The sequence below is a fragment of the Haliotis cracherodii genome, unplaced genomic scaffold, assembly GCF_022045235.1.
Source record: "Haliotis cracherodii isolate W230 unplaced genomic scaffold, xgHalCrac1.p SCAF_9, whole genome shotgun sequence".
Classification (NCBI taxonomy): domain Eukaryota; kingdom Metazoa; phylum Mollusca; class Gastropoda; order Lepetellida; family Haliotidae; genus Haliotis; species Haliotis cracherodii.
Window position 1 is genome coordinate 37,196,879 of NW_027266343.1, and position 23,262 is coordinate 37,220,140.

At 40.7% G+C, this 23,262-nt stretch overlaps 1 protein-coding gene across 1 annotated transcript; it reads left to right on the forward strand.

The window, feature by feature from the left end:
• The first annotated feature begins 1,845 nt into the window (after positions 1–1,845).
• LOC139451865 (zinc transporter ZIP13-like) lies at positions 1,846–22,666 on the forward strand. The gene is made up of 9 exons (XM_071233159.1): positions 1,846–1,903; positions 4,438–4,542; positions 6,008–6,114; positions 10,929–11,135; positions 11,498–11,587; positions 14,764–14,877; positions 20,986–21,055; positions 21,758–21,857; positions 22,447–22,666. The coding sequence occupies exons 1-9, from the start codon at positions 1,846–1,848 to the stop codon at positions 22,517–22,519; spliced, it is 924 nt and encodes a 307-aa protein (XP_071089260.1). The 3' UTR covers positions 22,520–22,666.
• Positions 22,667–23,262: the final 596 nt, after the last annotated feature.

A 23,262-nucleotide genomic window follows, 5' to 3' on the forward strand; every position in this document is an offset into this window, starting at 1 on the left:
CACAAGAGACCAGTCTACCTTTAAGCCCCTGTAACCATCACAAGAGACCAGTCTACCTTTAAGCCCCTGTAACCAACACAAGACTTCAGTCCTACTTCAACCCCCTGTAATCAATATTAAGAGACCAGTCTACCCTTAATCCCCTGTAACCAACACAAGACACCAGTCCCACTTTAATCCCCTGTCACCAACACAAGACACCAGTCCCACTTTAAGCCCTTGTAACCGTCTATAACCAACACAAGAGACCTGACAAACTTCAAGCCACTGTAACGTACATTCTAGAGACAAGTCCCTCTTTAAGGCACAGTCACCAAAATATGAGACCACTCTAACTTTTTAAGCCCCCAAAACCAACACAAGAGGCAAGACAAACTTCAAGCCTTCAAGCCTTCAAGTCCTCCTTTAAGGCCCAATTTGTAACCAAGAGAAGAGACAGGTGCCAGTGTTACCCAGACAGACACATCAGCAGGATGATGTTGCATGTCACCCAATACCCATTTTCTGTAACACATCCCAGGGCTAGCCTGGAGATCCGGCTGCTGACATTTGGTTTTGTCTAAGGTATGTAAGGTGTTCCCATACACGACCTCAGCGTCATATAACCCTGCCAGCTGCGACAAGGGCAGGTCATGCCTGCCGTATTTGCTCAGCTTTGCCGGTCCACGCCTCTTTCATCATTAATGATATGCAGTCGGGTCCACTCAGCGTACTCTACTTCCTATATAACACCTCAGCCAGCCCTAGAGTAGCGATTCCAGGATTTCATTGTAATATGTTGCTAATCTGGTCAGTAGAGCAGTCAAGAAATGTTTCCCCTTCCACAGCCTTAGGAGCCCTGTTGTGTCTGCCTAAAACCCACATACTTTGTGTTCAACCCTGAGACATGCATATTTATCCTTTTAGAATAGTAAAATAGTACATCTATTTGGGTTTTTATCTCCCACCATGAACAGGAAGGGGGATGTAGGAATGGGTGCTGTCCATCTCTCCATCCGTCCTTACGTCCATCCCTCCGTCACTTTATCACGTTTTGTTTCCGGAGCAGAACTCAAACACTATGAGAGATATCTTAACCAAACTTCGCACTATTAGATAGGTCAAGTGATGAACTGATGTCTTTAGATAGTTTGGGATTTTAGAAAAAAAATTAAAAAATAAGTTTCCATGGCAACCACTTTGACTTGGCCTGAAAATGGCGGTAGTACTCCTTTCTGGAGCAGATCTTGAAAACCGTACAATATTTCTTAAAAAAACTTGGCACATAGATAGGTCTAGTGGTAAACTGGTGCCTTTTGATAGTTTGGGATTTTGTAAAACTTATTTTTCGAGTTTCCATAGCAATGACTTTGACATATCACAAATACAATATATAGTATTCTATCATAAATTGCAGATGGCAAAGAACATCAGTAATAACTTTTTTAGCGCTTCCAATTAGGCCATTTACAAAAAGGTCCATTGAACGTCATGAGTTCACAGGAGCTTGAATAAACGCCTTCCACACAACCTGACATGTCATATTGGCAGGAAATATGAGTATTTCATGCTTGTTGTATGTGCTTTATATAGGCATTTAGAAGTTGGAAGAATGTGAAATTATGGAACTAATAATAAAGAAGTTGTTATCCATAAGAGTTTCATGTCTTAATAAATCTTCTTTCTTTCTTTCTTTTCCTTTTTTTCTTTCTTCAAATTGAGTCAGATCCCATTTCTCCTAATATCGGTACAGCATGATTGTTGTTCTTGTACATTGGGTATACACCTGATTGGTGGCAAGATGCTATCAGCCACATTCATAATACATTCACTGCTGTTACCTTGTTTCAATGTCACGTGGTTGTCATGTTATTAAACAAGTTTCAATATGGCCTCCTTCTGAGTGTTGACGAAGATGACCCAGGTGAAGTTGAATTAGAAACAGTTGATGACCATTTTCCAGAGGCAACAGATTTAACTGACTATAAACATCAGGTTTCCACTGGAATTCTAAGGAGTTATATTTTGGCTGGACTAACAAGTCTATGCATAGCCCAATCAAAATCACGTAAGAAATCAACATCCAGTACGTAAACTGTATGTAGGTTTCTGTCGATTGCACGATTTGCAAAGCATGTGTCCCATCAACATATTTTTTATCAAGATGCTCACGTGATTTGATGCTCTTCCCAAAGTTACTAAGACCCATTATATCACAATATAGATTTTGTTTGTCGATCAGATTGTCTACACTTAGTGCTGCCAATTGAAGCAAATGCAAGTGATATGAGAGGTGGAATCTGTTTGGTCAATAGGAGGGACATAGAAGGGTCACATTAAACTCATCATAGCCACTGGTGTCTGTACAATGGAGCCCAGAAATTCCAGCCTAGTTTGCCAAGAGTGGAAACTGAACTTTTACAGTCAGTTAACTCCCTTGCCACAGGAAGATGGTTAGTGACATACTGGTAACCTCTAAGGGAGGTAGAGAGGTGTGGAGGTATGTGATATGCTTGTTGGTGGAGAAGAAATAGTTTCAAAGGGAGATAACTGATATGATGGGGTATGTAGGTGGCAATGTGTGGGAGTTTCATCCTCCCTTTGTAAACTGCTGACTGCACTATTCTGAGACACCCTGTGGGATATCGACACCTAAACTGTGCACTACTCATGAGTCAGTCTGAAATATGGCGCTGGTTAATGGCTGATTCTGCTGCCACAGACGTCTCGTAAATCTTCTTCATAATAAGTTTCTATTTAAAATCATGCTTTTTTGGAATAGGTTTTATTCATAGATTGCTTCTGGGCATTTATTTGTTAATATTTGTAATCACTGTGATGACTGCTTCAAGGCTGGAAATTGATGATGCATAAATCTTTCATTGTACATTTTTGGATAAGCTCATTTCTGGTGTCCCCTGCTGTGATATTGGTGGGATGTTGCTAAAAGCAGCATAAAGCCATACTTTCTCACTCACAGACATATATTACTCAATGAAATAAAACATAAGAGACTCGCAGCCTCCGTGGTGTAGTGGATAGAGCATTATCACAGTGCCTGATGAGCAGGTCTGTGGTTCAATCCCCAGCTGCGTCATACCAAAAAGGGCCCATTTCTGGTGTCCCCGGCCGTGAAATTGCTGGAATATTGCTAAAAGCGGCGTAAAACCATACTCACTCAGGCACTCATACCAAAAGGTACTTGATGTTACCCTGCCTGTCACTAGTCATTATTAAAAGCGGATAACACAAGGACTGGTTGTCAATAGTCCAGAGTGGTACAAGCAGACAGACAGCATGCACACGCACACGCACACGGACACATGCACACACACACACACACACACACACACACACACACTTCACAGCGACTCTCTCATATATTTGTGGGTGGTAGGATTACTAAGCCTAGTGATTAAAGTGTTTACTTGTCATGCCGAGGCCTCGGGTTCGATTCTCGACCATACTCACTCACTCACACATATTTGTTGTTTTTGCATAGAGCAGTGCAATAGACAGGATCCTGATATTCCTAATTACCATTATGTGGGTGTGGCATCTCTGATACACTTGATGATGGTGTGGCATCTCTGATACACTTGATGATAGACCCATTCAATCAGCTTTGTTTCTTGATGTAGGCTACAGGTTCATGCCTCAATATAAGTGGTTGTCCTACACTTCTTGAGATCATTAATGAAGATCATCAGCAGTTCAACCGGTTAAGCCTGCCACAACCAATTGATCCGGCACAATTACAGCTGTCCAATCAGCCATCAGTCTGCTGCTTAGTCAAATACCGTATTCGACGTAATAAGCACCCAGGGCGCCCTCAAAATTAGAAATAGGGGGCTCTTATTAGAATATTATTTAGGTGAAAAAAAGAGTTGAAAAACAAATTTCGTGGTTTATGCTGAAAGACTGAAATGTTTATATACGACAGATATATTATTCCGGAATTTAATTGCCCATTATTAAGGGTGCATATAACACACGAGTGTGTATTATACACGAATAAATAAGTCTTGTGTACACTGATCAATCGGAAGGGGTGCTAATTGGGATTGTTCACTAGCAAATATCGCCGTGGGCGCTTATTAGAGCGGGGCGCTTATTACGTCGAATACGGTATCACACACTTTTGTGTTAATTATCATACCTTGACCTGGTGTGAACTACAATATGAGATAAAATAATCTCTTAGTGTTCCAGGACATGCTTACCATTTTCACGAGCACCTGGTGTCATCTCTGTTTTGCAGTGGTCCATTCCAACAGCTATTTTACTGTTTTCAGTGTTTCGGCGGATTATCTAGACTGGTTATTCTCTTGCATTGATGTTTTATACTTCCCACAAACTGACTGTTCCACCTGACCATGAACAGGAGTGCACTTAGCCTCTCTATGACATGTTTATGATGTTTACATCATGTTTATCTTGTCTGTTTATTTTTCCCAGCGGCTGCATCTCGCCTCAAGTTGATGTTAAGCTTTGCAGTTGGCGGATTGCTGGGTGATGTATTCCTTCATCTGCTGCCGGAAGCGTGGGCGTACCTCGATAAAGGTAGATCTCTATCTGAGGACAATCAGCGTGTGCATGTGCAGCTGGGGGTAAACATTGCTGCTGAAAGATGAAGCAATTTCGGCATGGGATAATTTGGCTGTCAGTTAGTGCTGATTGAGAGTAGTTATATTACCAATAGAAATAGGATGTTGAAGGTCTATGATGAGGAATTTCTGCTGTTCATGATGTAGAATGAGATAGTTTTCTGCATAAATCTGATTAAAGAGCTTTTTCTGTATTATTTGTGATTATACATTATAATTTTTTATACCATTTTTCTGAAACATTTACAGTTTTTGCGTAACAATTAAATATTTTTATAAGTTTGACCATGCTTATTAAAATAATCTCTATTTAAATTAGTGGTATGTTGAATATATGTCTGATAAAGTTTTTTTACAGACCACCATCATTTAGCTTGACTATTGCTGAGTGTGGCGATAAAAAACAAACAATATTTTTTATTTATCAATGTATTTTAATGGGGGTTTTCTTTGAAGTATTTAGAGTTCTGAAATATTCATGATATTATGAGCACAGATGGATGTGTCCTGAGGCAACCATTGTGAGGTGTCCGGGATAGAAGAGCATTGGGCCCCCAAAAACCTGGCTTGTTTAAGATCTGTTTAAGGTCCAAAATATCAAAATCCTCTCTCAGTCAATATTTTTGCCTACAACATACGACATTTGGTTTTTAAAAAGAGGTTTCCAGTACCTCCTGGGGACCCCCCTCCCCTTCTGAATACACCTATGATCATCAGATGGTTACAAGGTATAACCTGCACAATGGTCATCTTCCCGCGGCAAGAGAGTTAACTGACTATAAAAGTCCCGTTTCCACCCTTGCCGAACTAGGCTGGGGTTATGGAGTTAGATTTGGCTGGACTAATGAGTCTATGCAAAGTCCAATCAAAATCGCGCACTGAAATTGAAATCCGGTTCGTAAATTGTCATGCAGAGTTCGGTCCATTGCAGGATTTGCAAACTCTTTATCAACAGATATTTTCCAAATCATTTCATGAATTTAATCAAGGTGCTCACGTGACTTGATGTACTTCGCGAAGTAAGAACCTTTTTATCACAAAATAGATCTTGATGGTCGATCAGATCGTCTTGACTGGGCGCCACCATTTTGTTTGAAGCAAATGCATGTGATACGAGAGGGGGAATCTGATTGGTCCATATTGGAGAGGCATGGAATGGACATAACTCATAAGAGCCACTGATGACGCTACAATCGAGCCCAGGAATTCCAGCCTTGTTCGGCAAGGGTGGAAACTGGACTTTTAAAGTCAGTTAACGCTCTTGCCTCAGGAAGATGCACAATGGTATGTACTCATACGATCAACCAAAAGTGTGTCTGGTCACTAGGATACAGCTACGATTGCATAGTTTGTGGACATATAAACATTATTTTTAGAAATGATGAATCAAACTTATCACAAATATAATCTTTACAATTCAGATGATGTCCACAATAGCCATTCACGGATCGGCCTTTGGATCATCAATGGTCTGCTACTGTTCCTGATTCTAGAGAAGACATTTGGAGATGAAAATGAGTTTAATCCAGTAAGTAAAACCCACAGTGAAATTTCAGTCAAAGCATCATTTTTCCAGACGGTCTGTTTTTACCATGATAATCAAAACTGATCTATATGAAGCTACTGGACTGAAATGAAACTCTTAAATCCTCAAATGATATTTATCAAGATGCACTAATTCAGATTACAAGAAATTGTATGTATGTGTCTAATTTTGATACAACAGAGGAATCCAAAAGTTGATTGAAGCTCACCTTGGCATCGTACGGAATGAACTCATACCAAAGTTACCAATGACGACCAGCAGAGAGCAGTCAAACTATGGAATATGTACACACTTTAATAGAAACAGACACACAAATTACAAACACGACACAATCACCATAAGTATGCATCGTAATGATTAAATTTAACATGCCATATTTTTGATGGAACCAAAAACAGTAAATCACACAGAGTGCAAACATTTGCTTTGTTGCGATCTCCATTGAAAATGTGGCGGATTTCAATCATTACAATACACACTTTTGGGGATCAGGGCTGGGACGGGTAACTCGGGTACTCGGGTCGGGTGGGTCCTGAGTAGGACCCAGTTACCCACAGGACTACCCGGACCCGTGGTTAGTCATGTGATATATTGTTTAATGACAAAACATCACTATAACTCAGTGGTTACACTACAAGTCGCTCATGTCGCATTTATTTCTGACGATGTACACACATTCCTTTTGACTTGTATGTCTAAGCATCTTCCCGAGGCAAGGGAGTTAACTGACTTTAAAAGTCCAGTTTCCACCCTTGCCAAACTAGGCTGGTATTATGGAGTTACATTTTGGCTGGACTAACGAGTCTATGCATAGTCCAATAATCGAGCAACAAATTCGAAATCCGGTTCGTAAACTGTCATGCAGATATTGGTCAGTTGCAGGATTTGCAAAGCATGTGCATTGCCAACTCGTTGTCAACAGATATTTTCCAAATCTTTTCATGTTTTTAATCAAGAAGCTCACATGATTTGATGCACTTTGCGATGTAAGACCCGTTTTATCACAATATAGTTCTTGATTATCGATCAGATCGTCTTGACTGGGCACCAGCATTTTGTTTGAAGCAAATGCATGTGATACGAGTATTGGAATGTGATTGGTCCACAGGCAGAAAGGGGAAAGGTATGGAAGTTACATAGCTCGTAATAGCCACTGGTGGTGCAACGATCAAGCCCAGAAATTCCAGCCTAGTTCGGCAAGGGTGGAAACTGGACTTTCATAGTCAGTTAATTCCCTTGCCTCGAATAGATGATGTCTGAGTAAAGATAAAGTTTTAGTCATCTTAAGTGTATGCATGAACTTATCGTTTGAATCATGTATCTAATAGTTGCCAGGGCTCCGGTAAAACAATTCACAATTGGACATTTTGTACCCTAATCTTGAAACCTACAGTGGGTACCTGGGTAGGTTCGGGTAATAGGGGCTTGGGTGCCGGGGAGTAAATTGTGACTCGTCCCAGCCCTAATGGAGTTTGTGTCTTGTTTGGTTGTAATTTGTGTGGCTGTTTCCATTTGTGTGTACATATTCCATAGTTTGGTTGCTTTCTGCTGGTTTTCATCGTTATGCACTCTCAAATAATGTGTTCCGTGAGTAACTATTGTTTCAGTGACGGAGTTGGGTTTAACAGTTTGGACAGCATTAGTGTTGAATATATCATAGTGTGGAAAGCCTGAAGTGATGCTGGTCTCATACCTTCACCACTTTGGTGAAACCCACAAGCACGGGCATGGTGCTGACAAATCTAAAAACATAATCAGGGCGAACCAGGATTAGAACCCACAAGTTTGGTTTCTGGTGGGTCATTAGATGCAATTCTGTGCATCAAATTTGATGCCTTAGACGACTGGTTCCCACTTGTCCTTCTAGTTGAACCCTATGCAACATAATATTGGAATCAAAATATGTACTTAATGTTTGTTTGTTGGGGTTCACTTTTAAATTCAAATTTAAATGTTAATGTGCATACTTTTTAATCTTGTACCATGAAAAACCGAAAATCATCAACACTCTGCCTGACACTGCTGAGACATAAGACCAGCAGGCATTAAACAACAAACAAACAAACAAACAAACAAACAACCAAACCTTGAGGATGGTAATGAAAATCTTGGTTAAGGATGAAAAACCAGTGCCCTTTCCTAACAGTTTGTAAAGGAATGTATGAAAGTAATAACCTGTAGCCATGGTAACAAATGAGGCCTTTTTTCACTTAAATTTTTGAAGTACAAAGAATTTCTGCTTCCAATGAAACAGCAGATGGATACCCTATCACAGAAGCTGATAAACCTAATCTGAACTGATACCTAGATGGCGTATTCCCATGCTGCACCCTGACACATCATTAGTCACACCCCTGGCGATCTCATGGATATCAGATACGAATCTGTGATAGTCACTTATAAGAACAAACATTATCTAGAGTAGATTTGCATGTAATCTCTAATCCTGTGCTATCTATTTCTGGCATGCCACATATCCACTTTCCCTGAGACAGCCATTAGACTATTGTCATGCCCTCAGCCAGACTAATCTCTTAGTGGGGCGGTCGGGTAGCCTAGTGGTTAAAGCGTTTGCTCTTCATGCATAAGACCCGGGTTCGATTCCCGACATGGATACAATGTGTGAAGCCCATTTCTGGTGTCCCCCGCTGTGATATTGCTGTCTGTGATTATTATCTTTCATTATTTAAGACTGTAGCCTTTTGGATTGAATGTTGCTGAGTGTGGTGTTCAACAACGAAAACGCAACAGCAATCAAAACCATACTCACTCACACATTAATCTCTCAGTGATGTCAGTCCAAGTGGGGATGGCTTCTGGTATCATTGTCAGAGCTTCATTAATAATCCAAACTGATTTCCTTCAAGTTGTTTAATATTGCATTTTTTGGAAAATATATAATTTCAAAACCCAGTGAACAGGTTACAATTGGTCTTCAGCAACCTGTTTTTGTCGTAAGAGGTGACTAATGGGTTGGTTGATGCAATAGCATCGGGTGGTCAGGCTTGCTACTTGGTTGATGCATGTCATTGATCCCAATTGCGTAGAACACTGCTCATGATGTTAATCACTGGATTGTCTGGTCTAGACTTGATTATTTACAGACCACTGTCATGTAGTGTAATATTGCTGAGTGCGGTGTCAAACAACAACAAAAATGTTGTTAAAAATCCAAATGAGGGTGTAGGTTTTCTACCCACCCAGAAAGGACATTATTGACTCACTCTACCAATGGGTTTAAATATACTTTTTTTTTAAAACAGTTGCCCAATGAATAAGATAAAACCACTTGCCTGTACTATTGAATTTCTAGTTGATGACGTGACACGTACCCTTGCAAATGGTGGCGCATTCTTTTATGGCAACTTGAAATTCAATATGGGCAAGTGGTTTTATCTTATTCACTTGTCCTTTGGCAATTGATTTGTAAGATAAAAAAAAGTAAAAAAATAAATTCTTTCATGGCTGCTTAACACCCATGAAGAACGGGACAGAATAGGTCTTCAGCAACCCCAAAAGACGTAAAAGGCGACTATGCTTGTCGTAAGAAGCGACTAATGGGATCGGGTGGTCACGCTCGCTCACTTGGTTGATGCATGTCATCGGATCCTAATTATGCGGATTGATGCTGATGATGTCAATCACTTGATTGTCTGATCCGGACCCGATTATTTACAGGCCACCGTCATATAACTGGAATAATGCTGAGTGCTGCGTTAAACAAGAAACAAAGAAACATCATGTCTGTTTCGGGGTTGACTCATTCAAACATATTGGACCATTTGTCATGATGGTCAAAATGATGTTGATATAAATTATCAGGCACAGGACCTGATGAGATGTTTCAAAATATTTATGTTGGAACACAATCTCTCATAAGTGAAATGTTGAATGAAATGTGAATTTGCTATAAAATGTCCGAGACATGATGATTTGTAATTTCAATTGTATTTTCTGATATATTTTCTATTTATATATGCAGAGATTAAGATTGTCACATGTAATTGTCTCATAAACTAAGCTAGAAATAGCAATGAACTGTTGACACAATGATCTCCTGGTGATTAAGTCAAGAAATACACAAAATAATAAACCACATGACTTTTTATGCAATTTTCAGAAGAAAAGAATCTGAAGCTATTTTGTACCAGGAATAATATATTCTGATAATGGTTATTTTGAAAGATGCTTTTATTTTATCTAAAATTAAAAAACTAAAAAAATTAGCAGTTCCACACACTATTTTGCTGAAAGTAATGTTAACAATGGAATAATACACTAAACTCTCCATAGCCAGATAGCAAATAGTACTGGCGCAAATTGAAAACACTTTGACCAAGGATAATCAAGGATTTGTACGGTGAGGTAAAGTGAAATGGGGTTTTATGTTGTGCCCAAGATTATTACACTTATGTAGCAATATGCATGCACATGTGTGTGTTCGTGGCTGCTTGTCTGGACTGATGCCGAATTACAGTGCTAGCCCACTGATATACCATGCCAGGTTTAACATGAATACCCCACTCAGACACAGTATACTGACTCCGAGCTGACCAGTCCTTGCCAGGCAGGGTAACAACAAGTACCATCTTTGAATGTCTGCTGGTATGATGCAGCCGGGTATCGAACCCCGTCCTGCTCTCTGGGCAGACGCTCTGCCACTAGACCACAGAAGCGGTCAAATTTGTATTATCTCTCGTTACTGAGACTGTAACCTTTTTGATGGAATGTTGCTGAGTGTGGTGTTCAACAACGAAACAGCAACAGCAATCATATATTCTGTCACTATGTTTCAGATGGAAGACACTTGTGATGAAAAGATTAGTCCTGTCGTTGCCCCTGTGAACAGACAGAGTGAAAATAGCCACAAGAAGAAGAGACATAAAAATCACAAGAAAACATCTGAGGCTATGAATAATAAAAAAGTTATGCACAAAAACTCTTTACCAGATACTCAGCAGAAAAATACTCCTGAAACTAGTTCAGGCAAAGACCATATAAAGGTGAGAAAGGCTTAGATCTCTAAGACAGGGATGTTATAATATCCCGGGGACTTTATTAATTCAATTACCTTTTAGATTGCTACATGTGAATGTTTCTCGCAAGATATTTAGTTTGCATTTTAACACAATATAATGAAATATAATCAAATTATTCAAATGACAAATGTTTTCTTTATATTCCCGAGGATCCAACATGCAACTTTCTTATCTGTAGTCTAGTGAGTGTACCACTAGGCTACAGAGGCGTTGATAAGTCATAATGTTTTTAAGAATGTCTTTTTCAAGAACTGGCGCCAGCAACAGACTGAGACCTCACTGATAACTGCATACCACTGTATTCTGCACAACAACATCTGTTTCAGGTCAGCGGTTATTTGAACTTGATGGCCAACTGTATAGACAACTTTACCCATGGACTGGCCGTTTCAGGCAGCTTCATCGTCAGCACAAAGGTAGGTGTCCATGGTGGGGGCGTAGAGGTCAGAACATGCCTGCTTGGCTGGCCGTGTCAGGCAGCTTCATCGTCAACACAAAGGTAGGCGTTCATGGTGGGGGCGTAGAGGTCAGAACATACCTGCTTGGCTGGCCGTGTCAGGCAGCTTCATCGTCAGCACAAAGGTAGGTGTCCATGGTGGGGGCGTAGAGGTCAGAACATGCCTGCTTGGATGGCCGTGTCAGGCAGCTTCATCGTCAACACAAAGGTAGGCGTTCATGGTGGGGGCGTAGAGGTCAGAACATACCTGCTTGGCTGGCCGTGTCAGGCAGCTTCATCGTCAACACAAAGGTAGGTGTCCATGGTGGGGGCGTTGAGGTCAGAACATGCCTGCCTGGCTGGCCGTGTCAGGCAGCTTCATCGTCAACACAAAGGTAGGTGTTCATGGTGGGGGCGTAGAGGTCAGAACATACCTGCCTGGCTGGCCGTGTCAGGCAGCTTCATCGTCAGCACAAAGGTAGGTGTTCATGGTGGGGGCGTAGAGGTCAGAACATACCTTCTTGGCTGGCCGTGTCAGGCAGCGTCATCGTCAGCACAAAGGTAGGTGTTCATGTTGGGGGCGTAGAGGTCAGAACATACCTGCTTGGCTGGTTGTGTCAGGCAGCTTCATCGTCAACACAAAGGTAGGTGTTCATGGTGGGGGCTAGAGGTCAGGACATACCTGCTTGGCTGGCTGTGTCAGGCAGCTTTATCGTCAACACAAAGGTAGGTGTTCATGGTGGGGGCGTAGAGGTCAGAACATGCCTGCTTGGCTGGCCGTGTCAGGCAGCTTCATCGTCAGCACAAAGGTGGGTGTTCATGGTGGGGGCTAGAGGTCAGGACATACCTGCTTGGCTGGCTGTGTCAGGCAGCTTTATCGTCAGCACAAAGGTAGGTGTTCATGGTGGGGGCGTAGAGGTCAGAACATGCCTGCTTGGCTGGTTGTGTCAGGCAGCTTCATCGTCAACACAAAGGTAGGTGTTCATGGTGGGGGCTAGAGGTCAGGACATACCTGCTTGGCTGGCCGTGTCAGGCAGCTTCATCGTCAACACAAAGGTAGGTGTTCATGGTGGGGGCGTAGAGGTCAGAACATACCTGCTTGGCTGGCCGTGTCAGGCAGCTTCATCGTCAGCACAAAGGTAGGTGTTCATGGTGGGGGCTAGAGGTCAGGACATACCTGCTTACCTGGCCGTGTCAGGCAGCTTTATCGTCAGCACAAAGGTAGGTGTTCATGGTGGGGGCTAGAGGTCAGAACATACCTGCTTGGCTGGCCGTGTCAGGCAGCTTCATTGTCAACACAAAGGTAGGTGTTCATGGTGGGGACAAAGAGGTCAGAACATACCTGCCTGGCTGGCCGTGTCAGGCAGCTTCATCGTCAGCACAAAGGTAGTTGTTCATGGTGGGGGCTAGAGGTCAGGACATACCTGCTTACCTGGCCGTGTCAGGCAGCTTCATCGTCAGCACAAAGGTAGGTGTTCATGGTGGGGGCGTAGAGGTCAGAACATACCTGCTTGGCTGGTTGTGTCAGGCAGCTTCATTGTCAGCACAAAGGTAGGTGTTCATGGTGGGGGGGTAGAGGTCAGAACATACCTGCTTGGCTGGCCGTGTCAGGCAGCTTCATCGTCAGCACAAAGGTAGGTGTTCATGGTGGGGACGTAGAGGTCAGAACATACCTGCTTGGCTGGTTGTGCTCTTGGTCACACTAGAAGGAACTACCACAGGAATTTGTACTATTGTGATAGTCTTCTGAGCATCCTTGCCTTCCCATATTGCACATGTTGAACTTGTTGGAGATTTAATTAGCGCTAATTATTTTCAGGTATAGATGTAAACTGAAAGTGTATGGTAAAGTTTGAACTACAGTGGTGGTAATATAGGTCTTTTGTACTAATTTGATATTATATTGTACAGTAGATATTTCAACCTCATCATTGGTGTCTTGCCAATGGCCCATAGACAACTGAAATTCATTGACAGATAGATCAGTCATTACACCCCAAGTGCATACTTTTGTCAGGTATTACTGCAAACTTGTAGTCACCTGAAGGTGGCCATGCCTTAACAGGAATTGCCCTGTAGGATTCAAATTGTTAGAATAGTGGTAGGTCCCAAGCAACCTCATCTTCCTGAGGCAAGGGAGTTAATTGACTATAAGAGTCCAGTTTCCACCCTTGCCAAACTAGGCTAGAATTATGTTGTTATATTTTGGCTGGACTAATGTGTCTAACGTGTCTATGTGTAGGCCATTCAAAGTCGACATCCGGTTCTTTAACTGCCGTGCAGAGTTCAGTGGATTGTAGGATTTCCAAAGCATGTGTAACTCGGTATCAACAGAATATTTTCTTTGGATCTTTTAATGTTTTTAATAAAAGTGCTCACATGATTTGATGGACTTCGTAAGATAAGACCCGTTTTATCACAATATAGATCTTGATTATCAACGAGGCTGTCTTCATTGGCAAATTCATGTGATATGAGAGGTGGCATATGATTGGTTAATAGGAGGAACACAGAAGGGACATAACTCGTCATAGCCACTGGTGACGCTACGATTGAGCCTAGTTCGGCAAGGGCAGAAACTGGACTTTTACAGTCAGGGCTGTCCCTTGCCTCGATAAGATGCAGCAACCTATGCTGGACAGTGGACAAATGGATCGGGTACTCCAATTCACTGACTTGGATGTGGCATGCCATCGTAACCAGACTGCGTGGATCGTTGTTGCCCATATTAAGAGCCATGCTAAATAAACATTACTGTAGAGACCTACGTGGAAATTCCTCGTTGTTATTACAGTTTTGCATAAAAGTAGATCCGTGAAGATCCGGAGTAGAATAGGTCTTCAGCAACCCATGATTGCCATAAAAGGTGACTATGCTTGTCTTAAGAGGCGACTCAAGGGATCGGGTGGTCAGGCTCGCTGACTTGGTTGATACATGTCATCGTATCCCAATTATGTTGACAGCTGCTCATGATGTCAATCACTGGATTGTCTAGATTAGATTATTTACAGTCTGCCATCATATAGCTGGAACATTAATGAGTGCAATGATAAACCATATAGAAACAAAGACAGAAATACTGTTCAAATAAATTTTGAAGAAATGATAAAGAAGTTAACCAAGTTTCATGTTTTCATGTTCTCCATATTTTGCCAGGTTGGGCTCATGACAACAGTAGCAATACTCTTACATGAAATTCCACATGAGATTGGAGACTTCGCTATACTACTTCGGTCAGGATTTGATCGATGGAAAGCTGCAAAAGCTCAAGTAAGTACCAAGACTGTTATTGACAGAACTGTGTCTGATTTCACAGATCTCCCGTAGGGTGTCACGAATGCCTAGTATCGATACATGTTGCGATACTTGAGACACGATACTATACAGAATGTGTTTGCTTCAAATTCCACATGTTCCAAGCGCCCTTGCAAGAACTCAGGTCATGTTATTAATCAGTTTGTGTTTTATTCCGATGATTGGTTAATCTAGGCTAGCTTTATCTGCTGCAATTAGATTTAGAATTGAGTTAGGTCACAGGAGGTTTGGTAAGGCTACCTGTAGGGCCCTGTTCCACAAAGCGGTCTTAGCGCTAAGATGATTGTAACTTCCTTACTTTAGCACTGACTTATGACAATCATAGGGCCAAAATCCCTTCGTGGAATGAAGCCCAGGTCGTTCTCAGGCTTGGTTATATTTAGAAAAAACAGTACAGAATTAGAACATCAACTGATACATGGGTAGGAGTATCGTGTATGTAAGTGTCCCATGTAAATTCACGATGCATCAACACATCGGTGAATCATGACAGCCCTATCTATCATTGTTCTGTCAATCACAAGTAGTCGTATTACTGAAATGTTATAGAGTGTTATCACCCACAGTTCCTGACACTATGGAGATCAAACATTACATCATTAGAGAATGGTCATCTATCAAGATTGGACTTAGGACTGGATGTTAATTTCTGTTCCTCCCTAATACATGTAACACTTTTAAATGGCTCCTCCCTAATAGATGTAACTCTTTTTCACGGCCCCTCCAAAATACATATAACAATTTATTTTTTTTATAGCAACTCCAAAATACATGTAACGTTTTTCATTGCCCCTCCCTAATGCATGTAACACTTTTTCACGGCCCCTCCCAAATACATATAACAATTTATTTTTCATAGCCCCTCCCCAATACATGTAACACTTTTTCATGGCCCCTCCCCAGTACATGTAACATTTTTTCAAGGCTCCTCCCTAATACAGGTAACATTTTTTCATGGCTCTTCTCATCTAATAAATTACCAGTTCCTAAACAATGTTCTAATATATAATTTAAAAAAATAAAATTGGAAGTTCTAGTTTCCCTCTTCAGCAGCACTTTTGTTTGTGTATTTCCTGCAGTTATTTCTGATTCTCCTCCTGTAGTAAAGATGTCGTGCTGGTATCAGTTCTGGTCAATGCACAACTCAAACTGTTGTATATCCGAACTATGATGTCATGGCATTGTAACCTCATTTTACGATGTCATGGCATTGTAACCTCATTTTGTGATGTAATGGCATTGTAACTTCATTTTGTGATGCCATGGCATTGTAACCTCATTTTGTGATGTGATGGCATTGTAACCTCATTTTGTAATGTCATGGCATTGTAACTTCATTTTGTGATGCCATGGCATTGTAACTTCATTTTGTGATGCCATGGCATTGTAACCTCATTTTGTGATGTCATGGCATTGTAACCTCATTTTGTAATGTCATGGCACTGTATGACATCCACTGAATGTCGCTTCATGTTAGAAATTGAAGGAATACGTAAACGTGAAATTTTATCTATATGCAAAAACAAAAGCACCATAACATATAGATATTAGGATATTTGCTTGTGGATAAACATTTTATCCATGTATGATTAAAATATTAAAAAATTAAATGTGATTGATCATACTTATTATTATTTATTTATTTGTTTAATGCCGTGTTCACCAATATTCCAGCTATATGACGGCGGTGTGTAAGTAAAGTCTGGACAAGACACTCCAGTGATTAATATCATGAGCATTGGTCCATGCAATTGGGATACGATGACATGGATCAACCAAGTCAGCGATCCTGACTACCTGATCCCGTTAGCCGCCTCTTACGACAACCATAGTCGCCTTTTATGGCAAGCATGGGTTGCTGAAGACCTACACTACCCTGGAACTCTACTAGCCTCTCCGCCAGTGAATGTTTTATATGATTTCTGTCCTCAGTGATCTGAATCCTCCCCGCTTGTTAAGTTATGGTTCTGAATTCATTGCCAATCACAGTATGCTGTTCTCCACAACACAAAATTGCCATTTCAGCACATTGCTATATGTAACAATTGCAATCAATTTCCATGGTTTTCTGTGCATTTGTTCCTGTGACAATGCAATTGATTCCCAGTAGAGTAATCCAGATATTAACATTAGCAAGCAGGGCTGGTCGTGTATCATTGCAGCATATAGTCTAATAGGATATTGATCTGTGAGGATGCGAAGGTGAGGCCCTGACGGTCATCGTTTAAGTAATATAAATCTTCAGAAAATAATAGAAACAAAGCCAGCATAACTAGGTGTGGTGAGGTGAAATGGGGTCGCGTCCAAGATTATTGCGCTCATATAACGACGTGTGTATGTATAGTGCTAGCCAACTGAGATACCATGCCGCAGTTTAACATGAATACCCCACTAAGACACACTATACAGACTCCAAGCCGACCAGTCCTTGTTTTAGACCCTTAATGCCGAGCGCCAGGCAGGGTAACAACAAGTACCATCTTTTAACGTCTTTTGGATCCAACCCCAGACCTTCCGCCATCCAGGCAGACTCTCTACCACTAGACCATAGAGGCGGGAACTAGGGTCTTCTTGTTGATCACATGATTTTTTAGACACAACAAAATACTCTTTTTCTTTGGAAACTTCATGGATGCATGTGTTTAATTGGACTAATGATGAACCACATAAGCTTTTAAAGGATTTTGATTTTTTATACAATTCAAATTTTTTTGCCTGTCAATTTTTGTGTACTTCATACAATTAACATAAACTGTTTGATCGTTTTCATCCTTATTAAAGTAGCATTGGGGTAGCGCAGTGGTTAAGGTATTCCCTTGTCACTCTGCAGGTCTGAGTTCAATCCCAGGGTAAACTGTGTGAAGCTCATTTCTGGTGTCCCCCGATGTGATATTGCTGGAATATTGCTGAAAGTGGTGTAAATCAATACTCACTCATTCCCCAGTAGAAAATTACAGCAATCTTAAAAGGAAATACAATTTTAAGTGAAACCTTCTTTCTGACCCCAACTGAACTCCATCAAGCTGTTATAGTCTGTCTTGACAAACAGTTTGTTGTGTACAGAGAAGAGTGATCAATCAGCCCATGAAGATGCAGGTGACAATCGGTCTTCAGCATCCCATGCTTGCGTAACACATGACTAAGGGATCAGGTGGTTAGACTTGCTGACTTGGATGATGCATTGTCGTAGTAGCCCAATTGTGTTGATCAATGCTCGTGATTTCAATCACTTGATTGTCTGGCCCAGACTTGATTATTTACAGACCACAATCATATATGCGGTGTTAAACAAACAAACAAACAAACGAACAAACTGATCAGTCAGTAAGACCTACAGGACGTGCAGAACATTATTACTTACTTGTTCAGTTTTCAATACATCTATTCATGTTTGAGAATAAAAAATTAAATATTTTCATCCACATTAAAGAAAAAGTGTTTTTTTAGTGTACTTATATATCATCAAAGGATGCTGCTGAAATATTTGTATCTGGTGCAAGTGTAAGCAAGGATTATATCCTACCTAAATATTATCCAGGGGGAAGTAACTCTAAAGTATAGTATCGGATAGGATTAAACACACTGGTAAGGGTTCAAATTCACTAGGGAGAATTATACTGACACTAGACAATTTCATCCCCAGGATAAAATATATAGTAGGATGATATTCACTCTTACACAAGGACCACCTGTGGGGCCCTCAGTCTGGCCAGCTGTTAAATCTGTAGGTGTGGAAGTGAGGCTGTCTCTTTCAGATGGTAATCACATGTAACATGTGTCGCGAATATTTTTATGCTCGAATGAATTATTGACAATTTCATTGAAAAGGTTAAAGAAATTGAACTATAACTGATTTATTAACAAGGACCAGCTTTTTTTAAATTCTTTTGCAAATCATTTATTTTGTTTCATTACTTAATGTCATTGTGTTCGTTTTTAGATGATTTAATAAAGAGAGTATGATTTGTTTGTTTGTTTTTTAATGCCACACTCAGCAGTATTGCAGTTATATGGCTGCGGTGTGTAAATAATCGAGCTGGGACCAGTCAGTCCAGTGACTGACATCATGAGCATCAATCTAGGTAAATAGGATACAATGACATGCATCAACCAAGTCAGTGAGCCTGACCACGCAATCCGGTTATTTTACTTGCCTAGCAATCTGATTTGTGGATCAGTGACTATTCCAAGATGAAAAACACTTGGATTTACAAGATGTTTAGTTTTATGAAATACTTGAATCAATGTGTGTTAGTCAAGACAAACAGATTGTCTGGTCCAAACTCGATTATTTACAGGCCGACATCATATAGCTGGTATATTGCTGAGTGGGTGTAAAATAACAAAGAAACAAAAACAAAAATCAAGAGAAACAATGTACAAAGATACATTTTCTTATTCACCTACTCGGGGTAAAATTTAAGTAGAATAGATCCCCAGTACGTCATGCTTGTCAACTGATATAGGGTCCAAAAATGTCAGGGTCCCTGATTACTTGCATTGTTGCTCATGCAGTCGACCACTGGTTATTTACAGGCAGCCATTATATAGCTTGACTAGTGCAGACTACTTGTAGAACAACTTCCATTCATTGCTTTTAATGCATAACTGATGTTAGAGTCTATGATCACGTGGGGGACACCAGAAATAGGCTTCACACACTGTACCCATTTGGGAATTGAACCTGGTTCTTCGGTGTGACAAGCGAACGCTTTAACCACTAGGCCACCCCACAGCCCTGTTCACATTATGTATGTTCATAACTGATATGAGAGTCTATAAGTGTTTGGTTTTATTTGGGTTTTATCATTGTGGGGACACCATATATGGTCTTCACACACTGTACCCATGTGGGGCCCCAAATAGGAATAAAAAATATATTCGTGTTGTACTGTTGCTGAAATGTTTTACTGTGATTTCAAGAGAATGAGGACAAATATTGTATTTTTCACAAGTGATGACTGCCACAGGAACTGCATTTAGAACTGAAATGCTGGTCAGTGTTCAGTCCTAATTCACTCCTAACTCACTCATTCAAACTCAGACACAGCAAAATTGTCATATCAAAAGTTGAATGATTCAGTTCACTATGACAAAAAGCTTAACTGCTGACCAACCCAAGAACAATAAGCCAAGAGGATATTTAAAGTACATTGACTGTAAACCTTACAGGATATCTCCAACTTGTTTCTGTTCTGGTTGTCATAAGCTCAGGATGGAGACAGGGAGACATAAATGTGAAAACCAAGAAGAACAATTATGGAAATATTGTGTCAATTTTGGATTGGACTATGTCGAAAATGAATACCATTTCTTTTTAGTATGCCAGCAATATTCAGTATTATGAACTAGCTATTTTGATATGCATCATTTCACTATAATCCATCTTTCAGTAATTTGGTAAATCTTATGTCTTCAACATGTGAACGTACGATCAATCTATGTATATATATCACGCTCTAAAACTTAAAATGTCGCTTAACATGTAATATTTATTAAGTTAATTGTATATATTCATTGATATACCAAATATCATGACTTTGTATGTCTATGGGCCTGTGGCCTTAGAACATCTGGGGGCACGGATGGCCGAGTCTTCTAAGGCGCCACGATTCGCTGTGCAGAGTTGCGTCCCTTGGGCACGACAGAAACCAGTGATTGTGGGTTCGAATCCCAGTTTGCCGCCATTATGTATCTAGGTTTGTCAGCACCATACCCGTGCTCGTGCTCATTGGTTTCACCAAGTGGTAAACTTCTATGACCTACATCACTTCAGATTTCTTCCCACATCAAGCTGATATAAGTGGAATACTGATAAAAGTGGCGGTAAACCCAACTCACTCACTCACTGTAACATTGAAGACCTAGGTTTGATTGCATATATCATGGGTACAACATGTGAAGCCCATTTTGGTTGTCACCTGCCCTGATATTGCTGATATTGCAGGAATATTGCTGGAATATTGCTAAAAGTTGCATAATATCATACTCACTCACTGACTTTAACATTCGTAAAAAATATTCACTGGGATAAGTTTCTGAGGGTTTGATGTGTCTTTGCAGCTATTCACGGCTACAGGGGGTGTTATCGGAGCTGTGACAGCTCTTGTGTCAGACTCAGCACAGGCAGCAGGTATGTTGTGTTATTACAACATTGTGTCATTTCAACAGAGATAGTCAACATTGTGTTCTTATAACAGAGGTAGTCAATATGTACTACATTACAACAGAGATAGTCAACATTGTGTCGTTACAACAAAGATAGTCAACATTGTGTCATTACAACAAAGATAGTCAACATTGTGTTTCTGAAGCAGATAGTCAACATTGTGTCATTACAACAGAGATAGTCAACATTGTGTCATTTCAACAGATAGTCAACATTGTGTTTCTGAAGCAGATAGTCAACATTGTGTCATTACAACAGAGATAGTCAACATTGTGTCATTTCAACAGATAGTCAATATTATGTTATTAAAGCAGATAGTCAATATTATGTTATTAAAGCAGATAGTCAACATTGTGTCATTACAACAAAGATAGTCAACATTGTGTCATTACAACAAAGATAGTCAACATTGAGTTATTATAGCAGATAGTCACCATTGAGTTATTATAGCAGATAGTCAACATTGTGTCATTACAACAGAGATAGTCAACATTGTGTTATTATAGCAGATAGTCAACATTGTGTCTCACAACACTACAGATAAATAGAACAGTGTATCTCTTTCAAAATAAGATTTAATATAATGGCATAAATAGTTGAAAATCAATTCATGAAAAAAGCAAAATTCTTGAAACTTGCATTTATTCATAATTCTTTGTTGTGCAGGGGAGAGAACTGCATGGATTCTTCCATTCACATCTGGAGGATTTCTATACATCGCCTTGGTAACCGTTGTACCTGATTTGCTACAGGAGAAGCATGGATGGTAATGGATAGAATCATTTGCATCTCTTTTCTACCAGGGGCCTTCAGGTAGCCTAGTGGATAAAGCGTTTGCTTGTCATGCGGAAGACCTGGGTTCGATTCCCGACATGGGTACAATGTGTGGAGCCTATTTCTGGTGCCCCTGCTGTGATATTGCTGAAATATGCGTAACTCACTCACTCACTCACTCACTCACTCACTCACTCGCTCGCTGGTCTACAGTTTTTGTTATAACCCTTTGGATAACACACACGTCTGCTGTAGGTGTGGTGTGCATGATGGTCATGCCTTGTGTGGGAGACAAAATTATTTTGATCCTCCCAAGGTGAGCGAGTGAGGTGCCAACTTTTCACAAATATGTCTTCAACATGCTTTGCCTGCCAGTAATAGTGCACATACCAGGCAGGAACCTTAGCAGCGTTAAGTCCACTTTATATATTCTTAAAGGGACTCTTTGAGTGGTTTGAAATAAGGATGAGGAAAATATCAAACTTCCCCCAAAGTCAATGGTTATTGCTTAGAGAGCCCCTTTAAGATTAATGTTGTATATTTCGAGTTTCAAATGGTACTATATCCTGTTTCTGTTTCAGGGAATCGGTGAAGCAGGTATTATGTTTAATAGGAGGCATTGCGACCATGTGTGTTGTGACTCTTGTCTGCTGATGAAGGTCCTGAAGTGGATGATCCTCATCCTGCAGGATGAAGAAGGTCCTGAAGCGGATGAAGATCCTGAAGCGGATGAAGGTCCTGAAGTGGATGAAGATCCTCATCCTGCAAGATGAAGAAGGGCCTGAAGCAGATGAAGATCCTCATCCTGCAGGATGAAGAAGGTCCTGGAGTGGATGAAGATCCTGAAGCGGATGAAGGTCCTGAAGTGGATGAAGATCCTCATCCTGCAAGATGAAGAAGGGCCTGAAGCAGATGAAGATCCTCATCCTGCAGGATGAAGAAGGTCCTGAAGTGGATGAAGGTCCTGAAGTGGAGGAAGATCCTCATCCTGCAAGATGAAGAAGGTCCTGAAGTGGATGAAGGTCCTGAAGTGGAGGAAGATCCTCATCCTGCAGGATGAAGAAGGTCCTGAAGTGGATGAAGGTCCTGAAGTGGAGGAAGATCCTCATCCTGCAGGATGAAGAAGATCCTGAAGTGGATGAAGATCCTCATCCTGCAGGATGAAGTGAAAGATCAAGGGACGCTGATAGAAGATTGTTATGTAGCAAACTTAGATTATGACACTGTTCATTCAAGGATGAGGTGGCCAATGGGCCTGTATGTATGAATCAATCATTGATTGAGTGCCCAATTTATGGTCACAGGATGATGAATCAATCATTGGTCGGGTGCAATACTAGTATGGGGAACTTAAAGCCCCACCCTGACTATAAATAGCCTTAAAGGTGGCGGTGTTT